Below are 27,227 nucleotides of genomic sequence, written 5' to 3'. Positions count from 1 at the left end.
AGCAATGTATTTGATTTGGATATTTAGAGGTCCAGCAATAGTTTTCTTTAGAGAAAGTTTAAATCCTTTTGTTTCTCTCTTTTCTTGAGAAGCAAATGTTCTTCATTGGGGTACAGAATGGCTCAGATGCAACAGAAGAGTAATGTCATGACTTGCCAGTTAAAATTGACATCTGGGAATGTCCAAGACAAAGGTCAAAGCAACACATAATACCCCAATAATGTAGCTAGTAATGCCCCCAAAAGATATTACGGGTTTTTTTTTAAACAGCCTTTATTACAAGGCATGAGAATTCTAAGGCAAATTGTTCATCATGGCAGAACATCAAATTAAAATGTCAAGACAGAAATAAGCAGAATATGCAGAGTATGTTTGTGTTATCTGTAGCAAGAAGTTAGTTTACTGTGCCACAGCACCTAATTTATAATTCTCATCCCTAGTCAAATAATATTATCTTAAATTAGACTAAGATGCTTGACATCAAAACCATTTCCCTATGTTTGTACGCTGAATAATACAATATAGCTGGATCCTAACAGAATAGCCTCTAGAGGGACTCCACAGTACATAATAAAAAGGAACAAAATTAACACCATTGTAGGCTCTGCTTCCTTCTCCACATTACATTAGAAAATTATACTTAAATTAGATCTCCGTGAATATTTGGATACATTTCAACACTTTTTAAAAGAAAAAAAAAAGTTTCAGAATTAGATGCTGGTAAGTTATTGAACAGCAATTAAACAAAGAGTGCCCTTTGGGCTATCTGTAATTTCTCCTAGTTTTCAGTCTGATGTCCACAGTGCTACATGTTGGAAAGCACAAGAAATTTTGCATGAATTTGATCACTCACATAGGCAGTTATACTTTGAAAACAATGTTTTTCGCAAGAATTACCAATGAAATAATGTTTTAGGACACAATTGAATTTGAAATAGGTAATGTTTTGAATAGATTTTTGAGTTTTATTGAAATCTTACATGAACAAGAAATTGGAAATACAATCACATCAAGGAACAAATTGCCACGGCTTTGACGTTTTAAGCCAAACAAATTTTGTAGGGCAGATTTTCAAAAAGGTGTGAAGTTATAACAATTTAAAAACACAGTTAACCTACTTCTAGGAATGCAAAACATACAATCATGTTATTTTCAATACAAGAAAACTTAATTTGTTGTAATTTCTTAAAACTACTAAGACAAAGCACTAGCTTTTACTTTTATGTACAGCATACTCCTATGTAGTCTATCCCAAATCCAAAAAAAAAAAAAAAAAAAAGAAACTGTCCGAAACCAGAGGTTCTGCAAAATCATGATTGAACAGTGTGCCATTCCTGCTTTTAAACTGCTAAAATGAAGCCTAAAATGATAAAAGCATTGAAACCCCATGTGGAGTTCAGGAATTCTGCAAGCCCAGTAATGTCCAAGTGCGTTTATGAAAAAAAGAAAACTAAGAGACTCGAGTATATACACAATAGAGTGATTCTTCAGCCCAATACAAATGGCAGCCAATCGCTACTGAAGGATGAAACATTAAGCCAATTTTGTTTTGAAGGATGTAGAGCTATAGCCAATTCTATGTTTCCAATATTCTCAATCCCTCCTCACTTGTCTACTTCCACTGTTGCCCATAAGTATCCTGATAAAATTCCTGGTTGTCATTATTGTAACCATAGTTACCGGCATAGTCACCACCTTGCTGGAGCGGCTGTTGAGCGATGGGTTGGGAGCCCCAGTTCTGCTGGTTGTTGGTCTGACGGCGCTTGGAATCAGGTTGGTTGTACCCATCTGCCTTTCTCTTGCCTCCTACGTTGCCCCCACGGTTGCCCCTGGCTCCACGAGCACCACGTCCTCTCTGCTGCTGTGCAGGACCCCCTCTCCCACCCCTGGCTCCTCTTGGCGGTCCCATGGGTGCCCCCCTCTGTGAATAGCCAGCTCTACCTCTTGGTGGTGGTGCTCCCCGCCCCCTAGGTGGTGGAGGGGCACCTCTCCCACCCCTTCCTCCTCCTCCTCTTCCTCTTATAGCATAGCCATCATCATAGCCGTAATAGGGATCTTCATAGCCACCACGGTAGTCATGATAGTCATAACCATAATAATCATCATAATAATCTTCATAGCCATAGTAATCTGGGGGATAGCCATATCCACCTCTCCCTCCACGGCCTCTGCCTCTAATAGGAGGTGGCATGCGAGGTGGAGGGTAGTAATAATAGTCTTCATACCTATTAAGAAAAAGAAACATGCAATTATTTATCTTCAAAAGTCTCCCAAAATAAAGTCTAAATTTCCCCTTGTTGATTAACAATACACAACATGGAGAAAAAAGTCATTCAGGTTTTTCTGAACTAGCTCATATTTTACAGCAGAACTTCATTCTGCAGTATTACAGTAGTGCAAGAATGAACACTCACGCAGTACTTCTGGAGGCCTGTCTGGCAGCCTGACGTTCTTTCCTTTTCTTATCCGGTGGCTTTGCTAACACTATTTCAATTTCTTCCCCTTCTATCTCTTTCCCATTCATTTCATTCATAGCCTGTACAAAAATTAGAAGAGAAACATCTAAAAATTTGTTTCCATTCAAAAGGAAATGAAAACTTACTGAAAGAAACCAGATGGTTGGGCTGCTCCAGGCTGAACTATGCCATGTGCTTCATTTCTGTGCTACTTAAACAGAATGTTACATATTATTCTTTTAAGTCCCATTTTATTCACCAGTTACAGTGAAGCAGCATTTAAAAAAAATATTCTCTTTATATCATAAGGTAAAAGAATAGGATTAAAACATACTGAGCATTATTTAAAAAAAAAAAAATCAGACACACCACCATCACTTTTTATGTTCCTATATCCCCTAGAAATGTTTCAGAAATACATTGACAGAAGTTCTCACTACTCACACTGACACGAAGACCACTCACTGTACTTGTAAGCCAGGTAGAGCACACGCACACAAGAGAGAGTATTTTTATATTTGCACTTCCTAGCTAGTTGAATGTGCTACATGAGTGCCTCTGAGGAAATCAAGTATTTCTGAGGGGACATACTTAAGGGGGGGAAAAAAAAAAAAAAAATTAGTGAAACTTGGTGATCTCAGCCAGTGAGGCAAGAATCCTCCAGAAAAGTAATGTATAATTTGTAATTATCAAATACACGCACAAAGAGAACTTAATATACACACACGAAGTACGATTAGGACTACACCCCCCCAATTCTTTACCTGGGGCTATCTGCTTTGCATTTAACATTTCTGGGTATTAATATTTGCATTAACAAAGACTTTAGATGTCTGTACAGCTACACGCCTCAAGAACATTAGAGATCATGTCGATTATTGAGGAAGGTATGAAAGTAAGTAGATAGTGGAATCAATGAGCCAATTCCATGGATTAATATCACAATAATGCTTTCATTAAAAAACAAACACCACACCCGTACACAAAAATGTCTCACAAAATTCATAAACCAATTTAGTGGCCATAAATCAGTCACATGGGGCAGATGTGGTAGTATTCCAGCTTGTTTCAGAGAAGATGAGCATTAGAGATGCTCTGCTGTACTGCATTTGTTCTATCTTTTCTCATCCACTACAAGTTTTCAGTTGCTAACATCTAACAGAGCATTTAGAAGTAAGGTCAACTAGGAAGGGACTGGAGAGTGTTTAAAGACATACTACAATAAAACATGTCAGGAGGTGTTGTTGACTTACCCCTTCTGTCAACAACCTCTTACCCTCTCTTTGACATGGGTCTAAACCTATCCAAACTGACTTCAACTTCATTAAATATGAGTGACCTTCATCCTAAAGCCAAACTCAAGAGTATTCTAAACCCTATTTCAGTGGGTAGGAAAATTGTAAGCAATTAAATGGTTATAAAATGATTAATAAGGTTGAGTAAAGAGCCTTTGAATTGTCTATGTAGCCACATACAACGACATACAATATACTTGCTCAAGACTCCCAGGTGCAAAACACTTCCTCTCCTCCTTCTTCCCCCATAAACTATGGATTTAAAAAACAGATGGAGTAATTTCTATAGAATTCAATCCACTGAAGTACAAACAGCAGAGATTAATGATCTTCTCAACTGCTCTTAGATACAAAGGAAAACACCTTTGAAGCTTACAATAATGACCTCCAATGTTTAAGTCGTCATTTAGAAGAAACCTTCTAGGGAGCATGTAGAGTTAAAAATAGGTAATGCATTAAGGGGAGTTGCAAGTGCCATTCTTCTCCCCTTCACAAGGCATTTTTTGAATTACCTTGCAATTTCTGTTCAATACTTTTGTCACTCCAAAACTACACACAGCCTTTAAATAGGGGTCTTCAAGAGACAACTGATACCTTCTGTCAGTGTTTCCTCAGAAAAATTGTCTAGGTTGATCTTTTTTTTTTTCCTCTTCTCTAGACTCTCCTGCATTGGTCTATACCTCTTTTCCAGTCTACTTGTTAACTTGCTACAGTTTTGTCCTTTGCAAGTTTCACATCCTCCTAGCTACTGAAATCATAGGAACAAAATTATTAGTGTTAAAATTCTCACAATGGGAACCTTATTAAACGGGCTCTACAAATCGTCTTATCTAGATATTTACTGTAAAGAAATTTCTTAAAACCATTTGTACAACATTAACTCCTCACATCAATTTAGCTAGGAAAGAACAATCAACCTACCTTCACTGCTGCACCTCTGTCCTCAAAATGAACAAAAGCATAATCCTTCAACTTCTTTACTCTTTCCAGCTTTCCAAATTCAGAAAAGGATTTCTCAAGAATTTCTTCTGTCACAGTAGTGGCCAAGTTTCTTACAAATAAAACTTTCACCTGGTGAAAAAATGAGAATGAAAGCTGTAATCTTTAAAAGTCAAACCTCAAAGCAATCTAACAAACTAGTAAGATGTTATTCCCGTCTTCTCTGCGTTAAGAAATTTTGGGTAACCTTATAAATTCCGTACCTGTTTCAAAAAAAAAAAAAAAAAAAAAAGAGAGAGCGAGCCTTGTAGTTACCTGTATGAAGTTCCTACAACTTCTCTCCTTCCACAGTTCCCTTCCATGACCAGAAGAATATCCAACTTAGATTTTCTGCTTCTGGGATACTACAAATCCCAGTAAAATTTTAGTAGTAGACCTCAAGAGCAGCAAAGAGTTATCCCAAAACACAAGGATAAAGAGCACGTCATTCCCTACGCTGAACTTCACCTTCACCTCAGTCTGGAAACTAGTTTTACAAAACACCCATCTAGTATTCATTATCAACAGAAGCAGATAATGAACAGACTGACATGCCAATCCAGTAGGACAATCCTGTACACTACTAGTTTAAATGTGAATGGTCAGTTACAACAGCATGTTCCTAACATGTTACACAGGCAACTAATCTGCAACGCTCAGACCACACCAGTTTGCATGGCTTACTACGAAAATGCCCTCTAACTGCTTTTCGTGCCTCAAAACTAGCATTGCTCAGCTGGAACAAATCTTTGTCACTATGGCATAAAGAAATTCCTCCCAAAGCACAAGAGCATCCAGTTAAGTTTTTACTTACCTTTGCCATGACTTCTGGATCAGGTTCCTCTACCGGATCAGCCCACTCCACTGTCACAACATTTCCCCAGACTTTTACTTTCCCACTCATCAGGCGGCGGCGAGCTTGTGCTGCTGACTTGTGATCCTCATATTCCAAGAAGCAGAATCCTCGATTCTTCTTTTTATCATCAGGTTGATGATACAAGATTACATCCACCAAACCCTCTGAAAAACAGGTCTTTAGTATTAAGCTTCAAAAGGAAGGAGGGAAAAAAAAAAATCTAGAGTGTACTCTAAAATGCCTTCACTTGTTTTTTGTAATACACAGCCTTTGAATTTAACACCTGAAAGGGGGAGAAGGGAGCACAAGAAAAGCAAAACAAATAACAGATATTCATCCAATTTACCCAGAAACAGGTCACCTAGCAAGTGAAATTCTTCAGAACAAACTTACCTCACAATTACGCCCTGCAAAACATCAACCTGGACAGTTTACACAGTGTAAGTTTCCTATATTTTGTTTTACCATTTTTGCATATTTGAAAAGCAGTCAGCATTAATACGTGGCATCTCCCCACCTCCAGGAGAAGCTGGAAAGAATTTCTTCCACATCTCTCCAAAAAGAGGAGAGAGAACTAAATGAATATTCACCTTCTGTTTTCACCATTTCCCTGAAGTACTTATAAATAGCAATCCTAAAAAAGAAGCAGTAGGTTAAAACTCTCCTACAGGAACAAGAGCAGGCAATCAAGACTTCAATCTCTTATTTAAAGCAGAAGCACCATTCCAGTGATGAGCTGACTTCTTTTGTTCCTACATGCTGCATATACTGGGGAACAACACTGAAGAACTGGAACAGAAATTAATGTCATTATTTCTACAATAACATTCCCTCTAAATTGATTTAGTATTCCCTCCTCCCCATCGTTCCTCAACAATACATTTGTTTGAGGCTCCCCCAAAAACTTCTCAGTTGTGAAAGCAGAATCTACTGTAGAACCAGTTACAAATACAGAGCCTTCAACAGGAAGCTACAACAGGTAACATAATTAGGACCTTCACTTTTTTTTTTTCTGAGTTCATTTGTGCTGTTTCCATCTCAAATTCTAAACCTACAACATCTTTCATTTAACAATCAGTAAAACAGACACTAGTCCCTTTACACTCCACCATAAAATATATTTGATATATAAAATTTCTACTAGAAACAAACTTGGAAATAGTTTAAATGATAGCTGAACGCATCTGCCAAATAACTAGACCTACAAAACACTGAATGGTATTTTGGGATCAGTGTGACAAACTCGTTAAGAAGGTCTTACCTGTGACTTTACTGAACTCTTCCAATATGTTTTCCTTAGTCTTGTTCTTTGGAATTGACCCAACAAATAACCTGTTGTTTGCCACGGAGATGCATACTCCAAGGTGCTTCCCAGGACGGATTTCATAGTTGTCACACTGAGAAAATAAAAAGCCATTCATTTACTTTATCCACAATAATATGGATAAAAAGAGCTGATTTTATGATTTTGTGGATATTTTCTTCATGATCTACTATTTTTATACATAGCATATTGAATTCACATTGCAAGAGAATTACTAGAACTGCAGTATTTGGGTCAGCATTCACTTGGAAGAACATCGCCGAGCTTCGGTTTTCCATAGAAATTTCGGAAGTTCTGCTGAATAGAAAGCTACAAAGAAACTGATGTACAAGGAACAACATGTAACAGATATAAATTGCATGGGGTGAATTCATTCACCTACTATTTGTCTCAGACTGGAAAGATCTTTCTAGACAATTGGTAACTGCTTCCTGTGCTACGACTCAATGTCAGTCATTGCTGCTGTTACTAATAAGCAAATACATAGCATTTTAGATACTATGAGTTCTCTCACTTCACTTTGGTAACTTTTAAACACTGAGCATATTTGCTGTGAGATACTTGGAAGTCTAAATCAGTGTGTGACCTTGTTCCCCCCACCCCCAACGCAGGGATTTTTTGGACCTTGTAAATGCTAGGACTCTATAAATTTTACTGGTAAGTTTTAAAACCTCCCATTAAAAAAAAAAAATTTAGCCCACTGCTTCATGCTTGTGCCCACAGTTGGATTACTCTGAGTACCAACTCCCAATAGGTCTTTAAAGGTACAAGAGTTCAACCTTTTACAGGAAAAAAAAAAAAAGTTCAAGATAGACATCATTTTTGTTTTGGGTAGGATTTTCAAACACAACCTAAGAGGATGGATGTTTGATCATCAGCCAGCTTCTGAAAATCTCATCCAATTCTTTAAAAGCAAGTTTTCAGCCATTTTTACCCTAGCTGAGACGTAGCCATACAGATGACAGAGCAATACCTTCAGTAACCTTCTTCATATTCAAAAACTAGAACAATGTTAAGGTACCACAGGCTATCCTGCAAACACAAGCAGAAGGCCCACCTCGTGTAAAGAAACCAAGACTTCAAAATTTCAAGTTTATTTTCTGAAAGAACCTCACTTTGCTATCGAGGTTTAATTAGCTCCAAAATTCAGCATGTGTCTGCTCCATTTTCCTTTCCCCCAGTAGTCTGTGGAAAATATTTTACCTAAATAAAAGCCTGGCCCCATTACTGGATAGTGGTAGGGTGGAGGAGGTAGGGGGAAGGGAATCCAGATACAGGACTTAAGGAATGTATTCACACAAATTCACTTATTTGGTGCAATATCTAGGGTATGGAGGCCAGTCTTCCATCAGTGGCACATCGCTTGCTCTATCTCCTGTCACTTCAGCATCTTCCCTTTCATCTCCCTCAATTAGTAAAAATTTAAAGTAACAACTCTGAGCACCTTCAACTTGGTCAAAAAAAGAAAAAAGTTTCACAACAATTTCCACCATCTTCAAACACTGAAACCCAGAAGCAATCAATTGCAAAAACATATTTTGTGCATCTCCTTCAATAAACATCCAAGTAGGTTCTAGAAAGGAAAGACAGCCTAAGCAGGGACATGCAATTCCCAGTCCTGGAAGAGCCTAACATAACTGCAACTGTTTCTAAATACATGAAAATATTTAAGGGACAAACACTGGAACATTTAGAGCAATGACTCCTTCTGAAGCCTTTACAATGCAACAGAATCACTTCTTAAGTTTCTCTAGGTTTCGGTGGGGTTCCCCCCCAGCTTAACTAGATGTTTAGGGTTTCCCCCCCTTCTTCATAGAGGATCAGCTGAATTCTGCTAAGGCAAATGAGATAAAGCATTTCACCTGTTTTGGTTCAAAGTACAAGCAGTATTTCACAGCCATATCCAAAACCTTGGGAGATACACATTGATCTGCCTAATTCTACTTCCTCCTCTCAGGCAGAGGCAAGGCCAAATGAACCAGGGCCCCAATCAGACTGCTGTCTCTCATTTTCACTCTCTAGAGATTGCTCCGTGTCCTTTGCCAAACCGTCTAGATGCAGGCCAAGTCAGGTTTCCATGTAGTGAGCTGACTGCATGACTGCCATTGGAAAGAACTAAAGGCCACTGTGAACCATAAAGAGCACAAAGTCAGAGACCTCCTCCACGGCAGCAAAACAAGGCATCTCTAATTTGCTGTTTATAGTAGGAAGGGTGATAAAACTTAAATGCAGTGAAGCTTAAAGAATGTATTTTCCAGCTGTAATCAAGAAACCTCTTACTATAATCACCCAAGTACTCTAGCAGACTGCAGTAGGCTATAGCAGACTACGGTCCTAAAAGTAGAACATTACTTTTTATATATTAAATCAAACCTGAAGGCAATTTTTAAGAAAGTAAAATTTTGAATCTGTCAATGGATGCTTTAATGAAACACTTCAAAGACTTCATTATCTAAGAGATTACCAACATGCTTACTGTTTATATTATCTTGTACACTCTAAAAATAAGTTACTCACCAGTTTGACTGCTTCTTGTGCTGCATCTTTACTACAAAAGGTAATGAAAGCGTAACCTCTGTTTTGACCAGAAAGAGGATCCATCATGAGGCGCAGATCCCAAATTGGGCCAGCTTTCTCAAAGAGTGGTACCAATTCATCTTCATACAGGTCTCGGGGAATCTTACCAACAAAAACCTAAAAAGGAAGAGGACACTTAAACAAAGTTTTTTCAGAAATCCAAACTTACTTTTAATACTTGAAAGTTCCTGGGAAAGGAAGTATATTGCAGCATAAACCGTCACAGCAGAAACACTGTAGCCATCACTGCAGCCAACATTATTGTATATCCTACCAAGTCTTCTAAACCTCCCACTGTTAGTACTAAGTTTTACATATGGAAAACCTGGTTTTGCTATTTATAATGAAGAGGTGGTAAATTTCCACCACTGAAGTAGTAAAGTATTCTTACCTGGTTATAATTTTGGCAATTAAAAACAAAGACCTTACACACTATGTAGTTGGGTATCCTATATTAAAGCAGGCCAAGCACGTCCTTGCTCTTGCTGTAATTTCAAAGCATTCTGTAGCCCAATCTTCATTAGAAAGCTACAGGGACTGGGAAGAAAAAAAAAAATCTACAAAAATCCTTAAATTGCCTGATGCATATTTTCCACTTTTAATATAAACTGTAATCTTATTTCTAGTCTGGATTTGTTTCAGCTTCCACCAACGGAATGTTTTAATATTTGTCTGAGAAAATCTGGAGTCCTCATGTTTTTGTTCCTTACATAGAGCGATGACAATAAACTTTGGTAAAGTTTTGTTAAGGAGTTTAATCTCTTCAGCCGAGGTCTCCCTAGAAAGTTTCAGCCCCCCCGAATTGTTTCATCACTGCAGCTCTCCCCTGAATTCTCAAAATCTCTGAATTGCTAATACAAGCAAAACATTCCAAACATCCATTAAGATCAAATTCTATTTATTTTAACTACAAATATTTTTTGTAGTAAAAAAAGCTAGGAGAAGTCAACCTTTTCCATCTGGGCAAGGTCTTGCCAGAGTGATATCTGGTACTAAAAGCTTAGCAGGTAATTCCAAAACTGAAGACACTCAGAATGCCCATGTAAGCATTGATATGAACAAACCCATGAGGAGAGCGTGATGACTCCGATTTAAAAAATGTGGAACAAATTATTTTCCCCCAAAGGAAAGCTAGATGTTTCTTGTTATACAGATATTCCCGAAATTCAGTTTCCAGAACATTTCTTTCACTTAGCTTAGCCTCTCTGTGTGAATGCCAACTGACCATGACTTATTTGCTGTTACGGGGAAAAAAAAAGGAACAGATTTATCATACTGAGTGAAAATCTAATGGCAGAGCCAACAGGCTCCCCGTCTCCCTGAAAAGCTTAGAAATCCCTACAGATAGGTATTTCCATTGTCATTACCTAGAACATTTCATCCCAAAACCCATGCACAGTTTTTAAAGACAAACAACTGATACTATCATGGAAGTGCACAGGACAGGAACTCCAACTTGCTACTAAGACAATGAAACTGTCAGCTGAAGTCTCCACAAACCGTAACTGTTTTTAAGTCACTCAAATGTAAAAAGTCCACGTTAAATTCTTTGTTTCAGATGCCACCGTTTCCAGCAGAAACTGAAGGTGACACACCAGAACAAAAGACTTGAGAAAAAGAAAAAGCCCTAATCCAGACAAAGTCTGTTTTTCCAGCTATTTACCAAAGATTTACCATCCTGAAAGCTTCTGTTTCCTCTTTTCTTTCCAGTCTGTTCGGCTCACTTTCTACAAACTTCAGAACACTGACAATTCCACAAGACTGCTACTACAGTTCAGTTCAGGTAATACACTCTAGGAGCTAGTATGAGAAACAGAATTAAGGATTTAATTTGAATACATTCGTATCTGACCTATATTCTAGAGTAACTTCCATTTACAACGGAAGGACTAGATAACTCTGTGGGAGTAATTCACATCTAAGTGAATTTGCTTTGAGCCTGTAAACTTAATATGTTAATGAACTACAAGATCAATACTAGACATGACAAACACCAGGTGAACATCTTGCAAGGGTCAGAAAAAACACCTCTAATAACTTTTTTTAGATATGTTGATAAGCTTGAATAAAGTTGTTGAAATACCAAAGAATGTAAATATCAGATGTCTTGTTTCATTTTTTAGTTCCACAACAAGAGTACTCTGGAAAAAATTTGGAAACTGCCATCATCAGTGAAACAATATAAGAGATCTTGTCTAAGTAGGATGCAACTGCATCACTTCTGGGCTTTTGTTGGGATCACTGACCATTAGACTTACTTTTCCCAGTTTTGCTTCCTAAAAGACCTGTACAAAATAGTCCCTTTTACTACTTCCTCATTACTGTTTTAGAAGATTAATTATGAAAGTCTTAACTAGGAAAAAATTCAATTTCAGTTTCCTGAATAACTTTACAGAGCATTATTGAGGGGTGCAATCCACTTCTGCACTCTAGATGATGCGTCCTCCAGTTATTTCAACAACTGAGCCTCTTCTGTTGTCATCACATGCTAACAGAAGTGTACTGCAGTGTTGCAAGAGCTTCTTCAAAACCTTTCTCCTTTTAATAGTGCTCTTCATGTGCTTTGCAGTCAATCTTTCCTAAATACCAGATTTAAGTGTTAATTAATGTAGGCCACATGACTGCTTCATCTCATCCAAATCTACAATCTTCATTAAAAAAATATGGAAGTGGAAAAAAATTCTGGCACAGTGCAAAAACCTTTGAACCCCCACAGTTCTTCCAGTACAAAAGCAACATTCCATTTGTGTACTAAATCCAGCACAAGCTTTGTCTAGTTCAACTCCTGATGAGTTTATCATACCGTTGCTTCTTAAGTTAGAGTTATTACAGTATTTGATTCTTCTCATTCAATTTATTATGGACAAAAGCAGTTTAAATTGCCCCAACATCTCCAATAACATAACATTCTCCAGATTGCAAGTTAGCCTCACAACCCTTCTCTGACTTTTTGTTACAAATTCGGACCAGGCACCCACAGAAGAGCAGATGCAATACCAACTTACCATTCACAGAGCTAAAAGTAATTCTGCATTTTTGATAACATTCAAAGATGTTTACCATATACTTATCCAATAAATTTCAGCTCTGAAAAGGACATGTAGCAATTCCTCCATTTTACACAGTCTAAGCTGTTATATAGATCTCTAACCTTGCACATCATCTTAGCATTATGGTCAAATAATCTATTTACAGAATTTTCAAGTTTTTATTTCACATCACTGAAAAACACTGAAATAGAAGTCTCTCAAAACTTCAGGAGTAGGACTTACTTTATCTGGAGACCCTCAGTAAAACTGAAACCAATCCAGCAATCAGTACAAACTTAAGTTCATTACTCTCTTCACACTAGTTGTACTGTGCTAATTTTGAAAAATGCTTTCCCCCTATCCCTATTATAGTGGGGTAAAGGGCTGGTATTTTACAGTTACCAATGAAGCCTCCTGTTCTTCAAACCACATCTTAAATGGTATTATATTCATTTACACCAAAAGGTGAAGGATGGAAGTCAAATACCACATCAGTCACCTCCTTAACTTTTGGTGTAACATTAGCCTGGTCAGGCCATATGAATGTCAGATTATTTTTTTTTTACCCTCCTCTAAAGAAAAAAAAATTAGAATGATCCTTCAGTTTTCCTGAATTTAACAACCAAAAGGTCCTCAGTCAGCAGACTGAAGATCAGGAGTGAAAAATATACAGCTCAACCTCATTAGGTATTACCCACAAATGCAGACACTACAGATACGATGGATTTACCATCCAGCATTATCCAACTGAAACACTGAATGCTTGTTTTGTTTGCATGAAAGCTTCATCATCTCTGACTATAGTAGTGGACTTATGACTAAAATTCCTTTTTGTTCCTTATACACTTAAACAAACTCCTCCTTGCTGTGACTGAATTTAGTGAAATATTTATAACATTTTCTTTTCTTGTCTTGTCTACACTTAATTTCAAAAGTTACTGAAATTGCTATGTAGAAGTTACTACTGTCTATGTGTCTTCCAATGCTGCTGAACAGCTGGTTTATTTTCAACCACAATAAGACAACTCAAAGTAGTTTTGTGTAAATAAATGGGATTTAAGAATACAAAAAACCTTCTTTTTTCAGCATTGCTTGTGTATACACTTTAGTAAAATGATAAACTACAATTAGCACACAGCAAGCATACCTAAGCAAATCTTTCAGTTCAAGGACCCATTCTAATTATTTCCTCCCACCAAGGAATTTATTTTTCTTCATGGAATATGAATACTTCCCTTAGAAATCATCCTTACTGTGATGCTTCTAAGCATCTTCTTGATGGTATACACAAAAGCTTCAGCATCTCAAAGGATGCAAAAATAATCTATAAACTGAAAGATGTTCAAGAAGTTGGCCGTTTTCTTAAATCTAATCTGGTGGCTTATAGAAGAATCTCCAAAAGAACTCCTGTATCAAAGACTAGTCACAACAGTGTGATTGAGAGTATTCAAAGTGTTTAGAATAAACTACAAAACAACCTGCTAGGGACCAAAACCTTGCAGAACAGGTAAGCGAGGAAATACAGAGCTCAAGAATTTTCATAACCAAACTGAAGTTTGCTCATAGCTTGTTAGCAAGATGCATGGGTTCAATCATGACCTTGAATTTCCTGATGTGCTTACTGAATAGACTTTGTCCTTTGGGAGGGAATCTTTAAAAACCTTCCAATCATCTTTAAGAACAGCTGGTGTAACAGGAGGTAAGAAAAAGCAGAGAAAAGAGATCTTAGAAATTTTAAGCAAAACAAAAGGAGCACAAAAAAAAGCCCCTTGAGGATAAGCAGTTACCAATGTTTGCAGATGCAAATGACAAAGCCAGTGTAAGGAGAGAAAGAAACACCCAAATAATTGCTTCTGTTCTCATCTGATAAACACTCCCATAAATGTCTCCAAGTATCAACATCATGTGGCCTCACTATAAGCAAAATGCTTTACATTGGAGCAGCAAGTCCTTAAACAAAACGAATACTCAAGTTTAATATCAAATCCAATTGCAATTATTTTCTCCTCCAAGCTTCCGCACAGCTGTAACTACTTTGTCTTTACTACAGAATCACATTCCCAAAAGGTCCAGCTGCTCTTAAAGCCCACCCACTTGAAAAAATACATTGGACAGCTTCACCCACATAATGCTTTCAGCAAAATGTTCCCTGTGACAATTTGTGAATGTTCAACATACTGAACATCTGTAAGATTATTTATCAATACTTCAGTTTTACTGTACAATGTTCAAGTGCATATTGAAAGAGCGTTAAAGCTACAGTTAACGTAATGAATTCCACTTTATGTTTTAAAAAGACAAATTAGTTGGTGTACAAATATTTACAGTAGAAAGATCTGATACATCTTGGGGGGGGAAGTCTACCTAGTATGTACCTTCTCGTAATCAGTAACAGTACTTGGGTATCCTTAGAAACCAGAAGTTTGCCATTACTGACATCAGTGACAGCTCTGGCATCAAGATATCCGAGCTGGCACAAGTTATGAGAGCTTCAGTATTATTTAAATGTTTCAAACACAAAAGATTCACTGCCACAATCCAAAGGGATACATCTTGTGTTTTTTCATTTTTTTTACCCACAATATTAGAAAAGTGGCATTTACACTCCCATATAACCAGAAGTGTTGAGGACAAAAGAGAAGTGGTTCTCAAAAGCTTAAGGCGGGGGGGAACAAAACCAAACAACAACAACAAACACCCACCTCATTCCAGGAAAAAAAGGTGCCGCAATAATCTCCAGTCACTTATATTCAAACATGCTCCGCCTAGTCTACCAAATCATAAGATCATGTTTAAGCTGTTGATTACTATGCCTCAGAGCTCAACAGCAAGAGCTAAAGACTAAATTTAATAAACTATAAACTATATATATATAAACTATATATACATAAACTATAAACTTCAGCAAGGTGTTCAGCATCTCAGCCAGTCAAACCAAGCAGCATGTCTTAAAGCAGTAATCAGTCTGTAAATCCTACAAAATGCCAGCAATAAATTAATTTGGTAGAGGTATGGTTTCTATAACTAGTTGGCTGGGTTTTGCTACAGCCTTTAATGCTGATTCATGAGAGAAGTATTTATGTTCTTATCTTAAGGGAGTTTCCACGAGTTACCCGTTCTACCAAGCATCAGGAAACTTAAAAGTATAAAATTTTACTCTTAGTAGTATTAAAGCACAACCAACTTTACAGCTTTCCTGTGACTTCCTAAAGAGGCTAACCATCACCAACAGGACAAAATACTTCAGATCAGTCGAGTATTTTCAGTCACAAATAGAATAGACTAGTTCAGTTGGAAGGGACCTACAACGATCATCTAGTCCAACTGCCTGACCAATTCAGGGCTGGCCAAGTTAAAGCATGTTGTTAAGGGGATTGTCCAAATGCCTCTTAAACACTGACAGGCTTGGGGCATTGACCACCTCTCTAGGAAGCCTGTTCCAGGGCTCAGCCACCCTCCTGGTAAAGAAATGCTTCCTGATGTCCATGAGGCATGGTGCAATTAAATAACACTTTATACCATCACATAATCACCCTGGCAACACCACTGAGTTGGTAGACAATTTCTAAGCCACCTTTCTGAATGCAGAAATGCAAGAATTTACAAAAGGAAACAAGCTACATGGACTCTTTCAATGTGGTAGTTTCACTACCAGTCCATGCAAGCATCAAGGATGTTTTCATATAGATTGAAACAAAAGAAAATAAACAATTCCTTAATAATTACTAATCTCAGCTGTCCTCTTCAAAACTTTCTATGTGAGTATCTTTATACAATATCCAAGCCTCTTTCAGTTTCAGCACATTGCACAAAATAAACCTTGCTACTGTCGCTTAAATTCCTTTTATGTTGTAAATAAAGTCAAATACCTTTGAGTCACACTTTTACGTATCTACACAGCTAATACCTACATTGGTCACTTTTTAAGCGATGGACCGTAAGCTTTAGGGTGGACCATGAAGTCTGACAATTTAATGATCTATTTTACATTTTAAGAAATTTTACATAGCCTTTCCTAATATATGGCACCTGCTTTTCCCCCCTCAACCTATTATCCTGTCTTTTGCAGAATACAGAGGAGTAAGAAAGACCGATTAAGACACACAAACATAGAAGAATGCTTTCCTCTACAATATTTTAAACTTTCACTTGTATATATATTTTCAATTATTTCTTATTTATCAGTTTGCACAAACATACAAAATAACAGATTGGTCTGTATATACTAACCTCTGTTCCAATACCAGGCTGAACACCAGAATATACAGTATCCGGAGGAGGGCCCCCATATTTCCTCTGTCCAGTAGTTACGTCCAAAGTGTAACCAGTCCTCTCTAGCAAAGCCTGAAAAAAATTTATCACATTAGTTATGGGGGGGAGGATAGTGGGTTAAAATATAAAGAATAAAAAAGCGTCCTAAGATAAGCATTTCCCTATCTGCTCCTTGCCACGTTTGATAACAAGGTATATATGGACAGACAGAACCTGCAAAAAACTGTGTTATTTTGGGGGTTTAAAAAACCACCACCACAAACAGCAACATTTGTTTTATACTACAAGGTCACTGGAAAGAACTTGTTTTTCTTTTCCCTTATTTTCCACTTTATATGTAGTACCCCAAGAACTCCAGAAGACCAGGCAGTTCTTTTCACCCACTCTGTACATAGGTTTTTACACAACAGAAATGCTTCTTAATATGCTAATACCTTGTCGAAATGTCCAATCAGCCTCAAAGTAATTTTATGAGTGCGTAAAAGCTTTAATATAAAAGGACAACTAAGACAATTCTTAAATAGGTATCAATGTTTTCATAGACCTTACATAATATTAAGTTCATGCATTTTGGCAATTGTGTAATCAGGAAGATCTGCTTTTCAAACAAGCACTCTCTCTTTGAATCTCTATCACGCATACATTTCTTTAAAGCCAAGTGTGAATATACTTATCCAGGTAATATTGATGCTTTTTAAGTACATCCAAAATTACTTCAATCTGCGTACAGGTAATATATCAGGTAGTACAGAATAATGAATATTTTCTAAATTTTACCTTAATCTTTGCTTCATCTGGTCCCTTCGTTGATTCCTGTACTTTGCTGCCTTGTTTCTCTCTTTGCCTGTAGGTCTTCATAACTCCACATAAAAATGCACTTTTGTTCTGTAGATACAATTTACAAAATAATTCAATTGTGCGTATGAAAAGCCCTGGGAATCCACCGAATCTTACACTCCATACCGTGAGGCCACTATATCAAGCCAATGCAATAAACAAAATGGCAAAAGAATCCTTTAGAAAAATATAACAATTAATTGAACAAACTTGTCAGACTGAAAAAATCGTCAGATTCCAGGTGGTATTTTTACCTTATTTTCTCAATAGCACGCTCATTTTTATTATCTGGAAGCTTTTGCTTTGCACTCAAATACCTACACATTTAAGGCAATTTTTAACAGGCTTGTGATTTGGGTTTGAAATGTTAGAATACAGCAACATCAATGAATTTCTAAGTTACAACTCTCCTGCCAATAGTGCCAGAACACTATTTATACTTATGTGCTCACACTCCTGGAGCTCTCACCTTACCTGTACATGCGACAGGTCACTTTCTTTAAACTGCTGTAATACAGAGAGGGCTCCTTCTTCATTAAATTCCCTAAGAGCATCAATTGCTCTTTCATCAAGATCGACATAAGCTACCAACCCTAAAAGTTAAAGATAAAGAAGTTACAGATTTCTATTGAATTTCATACAAGCTAAGAACTATGCAGTTTGCTTTTAAAGTCAAAAAGTTATGTTCCATAGCAACAGAATTATACATTTAATATAATTACATATTCCTACACAAGTATATGAAAGAACATGAGTACAACAATGAAAAAAGTTAAATTAAAATGTATATACCTAAGTACTAACTGACGTGCAAGATTATACCCCATGTGTAACAGTTTTCTAACATTCAGGAATCCAATCTGCTGCATAAAAGCAGTATTACACACCAGGATTTGAAACAGTGAACTCTGGCTCACTTCTAATAATTTGGATTTTGTTTGTTTGTCTTTCATTTTAAGTTTCACACTTCCTTCTCTTGAATGGAGCTGTTCTAGAGTAAGCTGACACGTGAACGTTACAGTTATCCTATTGTACATGAAAAAAGAGCTACCTAACTGACAATCAAATACTTATGAAACTCTACCCCACAAAATATTAGGAAGTAGAATGGTTTGTTCACTCTTTCCTCCAACTTCAAAAAGCAAAAATCAGTGGACTACCTGTACGTCTAAAATACATTTTTTTTCTTTTTTATTCATTTTGTTGCTCTATGCAGTTCAAGAGCCAGAATTCAAAAAGGTACTATTTCGAGCCCTGCTATGTACCCGAAAAGGCTAATGTTAATTTTACAGGTACAGACTCCCCCAAGAAACATTGGACCAGTTCTGAAGCACTTTTTCTGTTTAAGAATCTTTACAGGTCATTTCTTTCCTTTTGTAATGCACTTGCATAAGCTGTGGAGCATGAGAAGTACAGACTAAGATTTGCACTTTTTAAGCTACACAATGAAATTTAGGACAGATACCAAGAACTCCACACACTTTGCAACAGCTTCATCTCCAAAATACACAGATTATTTAACTGCTACTTGATTTCAAAAATGCACAGTAGTGCCAAGCCCAAGGACTACATTTCAGAAGTGATCCTGCATATTGGAAGGCACCTGTATCTTTCATATAAGACCTCAGCAGATTAAAAATCCCAAAGTTCAACCCCAAATTTAGCTCGGGTGTCAAAAGTAGTTTGCTTCGCTGACAAACCCCTGCACAATGCAAACATCTTCAGTGGCATTAAGGAAGTGTGAATAAATGTTTTCAGGTTACTCATGCAGTGGAATTATACTAGGTAGTCAGGTTCTGGGCTGAAAAGCTTTTAAATCCCTTGAGAACTCCTCACAACACAACCTAACTGCAACACATGTTAGAGCCCCACAAGTTCCTCTGCCCAGGCATTTACACCTTCTCTCAAACCATCAAGTGCACATCATTGTGACCCACAGTTAGAAAGTGCGTGTCTAAAGCCAATAAAAGCTGGTAAAGGCTTGATGAAAGCTCACTGTGAATGACTTCCAAAAGACATCATCCACGTGAGCCAGAGTATCATACTGAAGATTGGTAAGGTATTGTTTTTGAACTGCCTTCACTTGATCAGTGGAATTTTGACTCTTTTCAACAAAAACTGTCATCTTGCCACCGAGGCATTCAAGATCAGCGCAGAAAGCATTTCTACTGCTTCTTGTAAATCTGTTCACAGAACACACTCTAAAAAGGAAAAGGAAGCCTCTGTCTACAGGACAAAATAATAAGGGGGTTACAAAAACAAAATAGAAAAACCTTTGTATATAAAGAAACCTCTCTAGAAGTTGCAGAGACCACTTGCTACCAGCAAGGTATTACTCGATTTGCTAGATAGCTTAGTCCTCAACTTTGTTGAAAGGCAGTGAGTGTCAAACTGAACATTTCAGTGTAATAACCAACATGGATTAGACTGTCCACTCAGAACTAGAGAGAACAAAAAATCCACAGGCAGACTCAATTCAAATGTAGTCCCAGGCAAGACAAGCTAGTTGCTTCCCTCACTAAGTCACCTATCCAGCCTTTGAGTGTTTAAGAACCACTGTGAGGAGTTGACAGTAGAAAAGTAAAAGCAAAATGATGATTCGGATTGAAGAAAAAAAAATAATGTACAGTTTAGTATGCTCAAACATACATCTTTATTTGACAGCGTCTAAAGAAACTAGTGCTCTGTGCCCTAAAGCAACTAAGATATCACATACAACACTAAGGATGTGTCAAGTAATTAGTCAATGTCAAACCCAATTTGCCTTTAGGGAAGTCAAAGTAGCAAAACATTCAGAGCTACACAGATCAAAAACAATGAATTTTTAAACCTTAATCTATAAAAATTTGAAAATGGTATGCCCTCACTTTCATAACCAGTCAGAAACAAGAAATGCATATTATACCTGTCTGAAATATTTCATCAAGTCTCTCTGCCACCTTCTGTGGGAGGCCTGCCTCTATCAGTGTCTTGTAGTGTTCTGTGTGAGTTACACTGGAAGTATCCATTGGTTCTTCCTCTTCTTTTAACTGTACCGCATTACCATTCACCTGATTAGCCATTTTATTATGCTGCTGGAAAAAATTCAGGAGCTATATTACAATAAGCCAGAAATAACTAGTTTGTAGGACAATGCATGATTTATCTAAACTAATTTGTATACATGCTGCAAATGACCTGTATTCAAAAGTTTTATTTAATACTTTTTGGATGCAGCTGATCTAAGTTTCAAAAGAAAGTACAACCCTTAATACTGTGGAAAATGTACATGGAAGAATTTACATAATTTTTTTTAAAAATGTACTTCATGTACATAACGATGTCTAAACTTTATCTGCTGATTGTCAGTAAGTTAACTGGTTACCATAGCAGCTAGAATGTACTGGGATACGATAATAACATCCTTCAACGAAGAGTCAGAAGAGCTAGTGCTATTTTCATTTCCCATTCCTCTACTTTTAAAACAATTGTTTAAAATTTAGTGAACACACAACCCTGCAGGGTAGCTTAATGTATTAAAATGTCAATACTTGTTTGCTAATTTTCACTTTCTTGGCTTGTTGCCATGTCTTCCTTCAAACCCAACATGCTGCATAAGACTAGCCAAACACTTTCTCACGACACTGTCAGAACTTAGTAAGGACAGAAAGAGAGAAATTGCACTCTAATGCACATTATAATTTGAAGCTGCAACTTGACTGTTTCCATGCTTTCAGTTTTACTCAGATAGGAGCTCTACAAATCAGCTACTTTTTTTATAACATATAACTTACTGGTTTAAAAGGAAGCCATGACTGCAGCATCTTCAGTTCTTATATTAATAAAAAGACTTGCTTTCAGAATTAACAAGCTGATTTCAAATATGTGCACTGAAAAATGCACAACTATCTTCTCAGACAATTCCAGTGGGCTTTGCCCAATTCATCAAAACCAGTTTCCATTTCTCAATTAGCCAGCCAGCTGATATTTAGTACTCTCAAATAAAAAGTCTGACAAAAGACAATTCAACTACCCAGCAGAGAACATTAGGATGATCAGCTGTTAAGTTCAGAAATGAAGTGAGCCTCAGTCTTTAAAAGATAGGGAAGAAGTCAATGATCAGCAGTGAAATGATAACCAGATAGACATACACAGCATGGTTGGAGCGATGCAATTAAGTACTGGAATACAGGTATGAAGATGATTCAAGAACAGTTGTTGTTTGTTTGGTGTTTTTTTTTTTAAAAAACGCTGAAGCCTCAAGCTATTTACTATGCTGCAAAACAAGTCTCCAATCATAACCACACCTCTAACAGTCACCTGTGTACCCATCCCTTCTAGACTACAGCTCATGAACTTTTTGGAAGATATCCTATGAAGATTTGCAAGCTTGAGCAAGGAAAAAAAAAAATCGTTTTTCTTCAGACAGAAAAGTAATGATTTTACTAAAGCTGTCTTGACTTGAAGGGCAATTTTAGAGAGATGTAATACAGCCTCACATTGTTTCTCTGTCAGATGCCTCTTCTTTATGCAATTAGCAAGGAAAAGAAAGGAAGTTTTTTGTAGCTACATAGCGCATATATATACACACACACATTCTGCTATTTGACAAAGAGAAATTGCTTTCTAACCAATTCAGTTTACTTAAAAGCAACCGTGACTATAGCCTAATTACAGAAGAAAAAACTGCTACCTGAAGACTACAATAATGCTTACCTATCATTACAAGTATTAACTGAATTCTCAAAACACTAACTGAACATGAAGTTTCTATAGGTTACAAAAATCACAGAAAACAGAAATCAGCTAGATGTCTGCTTGCTGGATAGCCTCTGGGAGATCTCAAATTTGAAACAGTGCAGGGCAGAGGGGGTTTAGTTAAACTGAAAATGCTTTGGGTACAGTATCATTCTAAATCCCTCTTCTTAAAAATGCATAGGTTGATATACACAAAAAAGATATACAGAAGGGGTTTTTTTGTTTGTTTTCACCTTTTTACTGCCTTATAAAATCAGTTACTTACACATATATTGTCTTCTCTGTACACAAAAAAAACCCCACCAAGAACTGTGAGGCTAAGCCAATACATAAATACAGAAGAGTTATTTGAAACAATTACAAGTACCTTCTAAACTTCAATGGCTTATATTGATGCTCCCGGACATTATTTTTTTGTGAACCCAGATTAGCTTTCAAGTGTCACATACTCAAAAGTTTAGCACTGTTCTCAGTGTTGCCTATAACTGAACAAAAGGCTGTCAGTTATTCTGTGTCCAGGCAGAAACACCTCATCTGCAGTTCAGTAACTCAAACTTCTGACAGGCAAGATTTGCAGCCTAACGGTATGAAAAGATATCTACCTTCATCACAAACACACACCAGTGTGTGGAGCAATATCTAACCCCTAAGTATCATATTACTACACAGCACCACAGCTGATCAAATGCTTTTCTAAGTAGGCTTTTAGGCAATGTAAATTAAGTCTCAGCATTTTAATTCACTAGCTGCATGGTTTATTTTTGCCTAAGAATTAGTATCCTCATAGAGAACTTAAGTCAAATGCAGTGCATGATCACCAGCCAGAAAAGTTCCATTTGGGTGTTCAAATTTTAGCTATTTCCTGTCACATAAACTTAATTTAAAAGACTTTCTTAAAGAAATTTACTCTGGGAAAATTTGAAGTGACATAGCTGTCAAAATATTCAGGTCCCGACAGCATCCAGAAGAAATGTATTTCTTTTCACAGTTATAGTAGTAGATTCCCTGCTGGCTTTGCAAGCCTGGCCTGAAATCTGAGGTTAGACTGACTTTTCTTCCTGAATGATCACCAACAAGCAAAATTACATCTCTTACAATACTGAATCTGCACTCTGAGTTCAGCAGAGATACGTGGGTGAAAGTCGTAGCTGAAAAAGATCTTTTAGCTCTCCCTCTAGATAACATCAGCTAGATGTAGCTCTCAAGAAAAATATTTTTAACTGAATTTTATCAGTAGGGAAAACACACAATGATTTTATTAACATTTTTGTTCTCCTCTAAAGAAATATTAAAAGCACATTAAAGAAAAAGAGGAGCAATACCTATGTTTGCGTGCGCAGTGTGTCCATGTGACTCAGCCTATGACAGGCCAGGCCACGCGAAAGAGCACCCCCACGCACTCAAGAGTTTTTTCATCTGCATTAAGAAACTCAGATATATAGAAAAGAGGGAGACTGGTTGAATCAAAAAGATTTTAAGTGTGGATTATAAGTAAAGGATTATGTATATTAGTATGTGTGGGATATGTATTTGTTTTTAAAACATGCAAAAATGGATGAATTTAAAACAGTGTAGACAAAAATGTGCTTACCAAATGAGCAGCAGTAATAAATACACATTGGGGGCAACTTTACGTAGGCAAGGAGAATTTCCACTGGTGCCTGAGAGGTCACCTAGCTTCACCACCACAGAACTGCATGTACGGGGAAGGGGAGGATTGTCTTGTTTCAAACTTCACACTGTTGTTGCCAACAATGTTTTTCTCAAGACCATGAATACTTCATGATATAAAACATGTTTTTAGCCATCCACTATCTTTCACCTAGAATTCCTGCATCTCAAAATAGTAATTTGCAAAGTGACTAGTCCCTTTTTTTTAAGTTCTAATCATATGACAAGTAGGAGGTTAAAACTACAGGTGCTTCTAAATTACCCAGAAACAACCTTCTTTTTCATGTTTAATAACTCAAATGGCTCAAATAGTAATTTTCCTAGAAAAAAATAAAATTAACACACACCTGGGCCTGACAGCATATGGCATCTTGAAAACAGAAACTTGATCTCGGCCTCAATCCAACAATCACTGGTTAAACAGCCATGATGTTACTATTCCCTGTATCTTATACCATGCCTCTAACAGAGGTTGCCACCCACAGACTAAGTATAACTCCATCCAATTAATTATAAATTCACAGTCTAGTTAACTCAAAACATGCTTAGTAACAGCTTAAATGAGCAGGAATGGCATTTCTGGCAAAGGGACAATATCTCAAACTACCATAACCAACTTCACAGTGATTATACATCAATAATGTTTTCGTCCTTCTGCTATGTAATTTTTGATTTCATGGAGGAACTACAGTTGTTCAGCTCAGGTGCACAGGAAGCATAACTAATTCATACATAAAAATTCGGCACCAAAGTCATTCAACTTGCTTATGTTACTATTCCTTCTAGCCAATGTATTATCTGTGTCAAGCATTTAAGTTATACCACATTAAAAATAGCATTGAGAGGAATTTGGGGGGGGTTGTTTGGTTTTGTTTTGGTTTTTAACGAACCACAAGGAAGCAAGCACAGGCCCCATAGTGATGCCTTACACTTCAAGAAGGTTCTTGTCAAAACAGGAAGATAAACACATGAGTGAGAGGAAGATAAGAACTCACATTAAAAGACTGAACTGGGGGTTTATTAAAGCCTCACTTCTTCACAAACGTTACTGGCACATCCCTTTATTTTTTACATGAAGGCATTACAGCCATTTCTTTTGTACAATAGCTTATTCAATCACAGAAAGTGCATTTTAATAGCTCAATTATGATATACTAGGTGTTTATTAGCATGAATTACAAGACGACTTGTTTCGAAGTTATCACACCCTGAAGACCTTTACACATTAGCCAGGCTTCCATACCAGCATTTCAGACTATCTTTATGACAAAGTGTAGTTAGCACCCTCACCCCTTCAGCACAGAGTTCTCAGCCTTTCCCACTCCATAACCCCATGGAATGAAAAAATTTGAGAACCTCCATCACGATGCTAAGCAAGAGAATAGCACAGCCCGCACAGAAACTATGCTTCAGTACCTACACAAGTATCATCGGGAGATGACACTGCCACGACAGGTTAGCAAGGTGCACATCAGTGCCATTAAAATACAGCATTGACTGCATGAGCAGCTACTAGATTTTGCTAACCTGAACTATAAAGTCTGTACATGCTTGTTTCCAACGGGAGTTGGCCATTCATAGCTCACCTGGTTGTTTGGGTTGTACAGAACAACATTCGTGGCACTCCAGTTCAAAGCAACACTTCAACAAAAGTGAGCTTTGTTCTGATGAATTTATCCTCAAAGAATTTTTCAGATCTTTGCCTAAGAAAGCGGGAGTATTGCTTTTTTTGACAAAACTTGTAAGTTGAGTGTTAGCAGGAGGCTTAAATATTATTCCAACAGTGTTCACATCTTGACAGAAAAACTGAGAAGTAAGGGTATTAAGTACTCATGGGAAATACAGTTTCTAGGATATAAAATTATCAAGCAGACTCTGCTAGTTTGCAAACACCACAGTTTGCATAGGTAAAAAAAAAAATACACTGCAATATGCAGAAGACGTAAAAAATTCAGTGTTACACAAAGTGTAATCTCAAAGGGGAAAAAAAAGAAAAAACCCAGCTTCATGAGCGTTAACATCCTTCACAGCACAAACACATCACTGCTGGCTGGATCCTTTACTGCAGTACACGGGGGAAGGGGAATCCAAACAACTTTTTCAAAAAGAGTAGTGCAGCATGGCTTAAGTACGTAATTAGCCACGTTCAAAAACTGACAGGTAAGAAGGCCGCTAAGACCCAGAAACCAGAGCCTCATTTTAAACATGATAGTAGTAATGATGTATTTAAGCAAAACTTTTTAAAGGCCTGTGGTAAAAGATCGTTTAAGAAAATGTCTCAGCAACAAAATTCTGAAGAATTTCTCCTTCGGAACATTCGACAAGCGTTACAGTCTCTCAACCAAGTATTAAGCGCGAACCCGAGAGCTGGGAGTAGGTGCAGTGCAGCCCTCCCTCCCTACAGCCGGCTCTACCGCAATATACGCCACGCAAGGTTTTAGCGAGCGCTGCAACAGCGACGCGTTTTCCGCCGAAAGCCTCCTTCAGCCCCACAGGCACACCGCGGCGCAGGCCGGACGGCAGCCGCGGACGCTGCCTACCAGGGCACCTGGACTGCTGCACTACTACAGCTCCGCAGCGCCGGGAGGGGATCGAGAAGGGACCCGACTCCCGGCTCCCCGCCGCATGCAAGCCTAATCCGCCCGGCCGAGCGGAGCGGGGCAGCCTCGGCCCGCGGCCGCGCCGCCCTCCCCACGCGGAGCCCGCGCCGAGCCGGGCCGCCCCGCGGCGCCGAGCCGCCCCCCCCCCCCCCGCCCCGCCAGGCCGCAGAGCCCGCCCCCGGGCCGCTCCCCGGCGCCAGCTCCCGCCGCGGCCGGCCCGCCCGTCCCGCCGCGGCCCGCGGGGCGGACGCGCCGCGGCCGGCACCCAACGACGCCCCCGCCCCGCTCTCCTACGCGGCGCGAGCGCTCCGGGCCCGCCTCCGCCAGCGCCGGGCCCACCCGGAGCCCGCGGCCGCCCGCCCCGCCGCGGGGCCTACGCGGGAGCCCTCGCCCCCGGCCGCGGAGCTCCCCCTCCGCGCGAGGCAGCCCCCCGGCGCCCCCGGCGCCTCCCGGGGACTCACCGGAGCGGGGCCTGCGCGGCGCAGCTCGGGCCCAAGCAGCGACGGCAAATGGCGCGCGCTCCTCCTTCTCCTCATGGACGGCGGCGCGACCCCGGCAACACGCGGGGTTTCCCGGAACTGTTTCCAGGGACCAC

The 27,227-nt window shown here is 38.4% G+C and overlaps 1 protein-coding gene across 5 annotated transcripts; it reads right to left on the bottom strand.

The window, feature by feature from the left end:
* Positions 1-942: 942 nt before the first annotated feature.
* Positions 943-27,227, bottom strand: HNRNPR (heterogeneous nuclear ribonucleoprotein R). Of its 5 annotated transcripts, none has more exons than XM_076357317.1 (11): positions 27,094-27,227; positions 20,530-20,716; positions 18,099-18,217; positions 17,565-17,672; positions 16,746-16,859; positions 9,427-9,603; positions 6,847-6,982; positions 5,544-5,749; positions 4,673-4,822; positions 2,415-2,536; positions 943-2,225 (listed from the first exon to the last, which is right to left on the bottom strand). In XM_076357317.1, exons 1-11 carry the CDS (start codon positions 27,166-27,168, stop codon positions 1,613-1,615), a joined length of 2,007 nt encoding a protein of 668 aa, XP_076213432.1. In that variant the 5' UTR covers positions 27,169-27,227; the 3' UTR covers positions 943-1,612. The 5 variants fall into 5 exon arrangements, with proteins under 5 accessions (XP_076213432.1, XP_076213434.1, XP_076213435.1 ...); XM_076357319.1 differs by having other exon boundaries at positions 20,530-20,698; positions 27,094-27,226; XM_076357320.1 differs by having other exon boundaries at positions 20,530-20,695; positions 27,094-27,226.

This window comes from Aptenodytes patagonicus, chromosome 21, assembly GCF_965638725.1.
Source record: "Aptenodytes patagonicus chromosome 21, bAptPat1.pri.cur, whole genome shotgun sequence".
Lineage (NCBI taxonomy): Eukaryota > Metazoa > Chordata > Aves > Sphenisciformes > Spheniscidae > Aptenodytes > Aptenodytes patagonicus.
Note: the sequence above shows the minus strand (reverse complement) of the source record. Positions and strands in the feature narration are given on the sequence as shown.

Bases quoted from the DNA above. Each gene is read 5' to 3' on its own strand.
- HNRNPR (XM_076357317.1), bottom strand. From the start codon at position 27,168: ATGAGGAGAAGGAGGAGCGCGCGCCATTTGCCGTCGCTGCTTGGGCCC. The intron at 20,717-27,093 runs GTGAGTCCCCGG...ATTGTAATATAG, and splicing joins GCCGCGCAGGCCCCGCTCCG to CTCCTGAATTTTTTCCAGCA. The intron at 16,860-17,564 runs GTAAAATTTAGA...AATTTTTTTCAG, and splicing joins CAGATGAAGCAAAGATTAAG to GCTTTGCTAGAGAGGACTGG.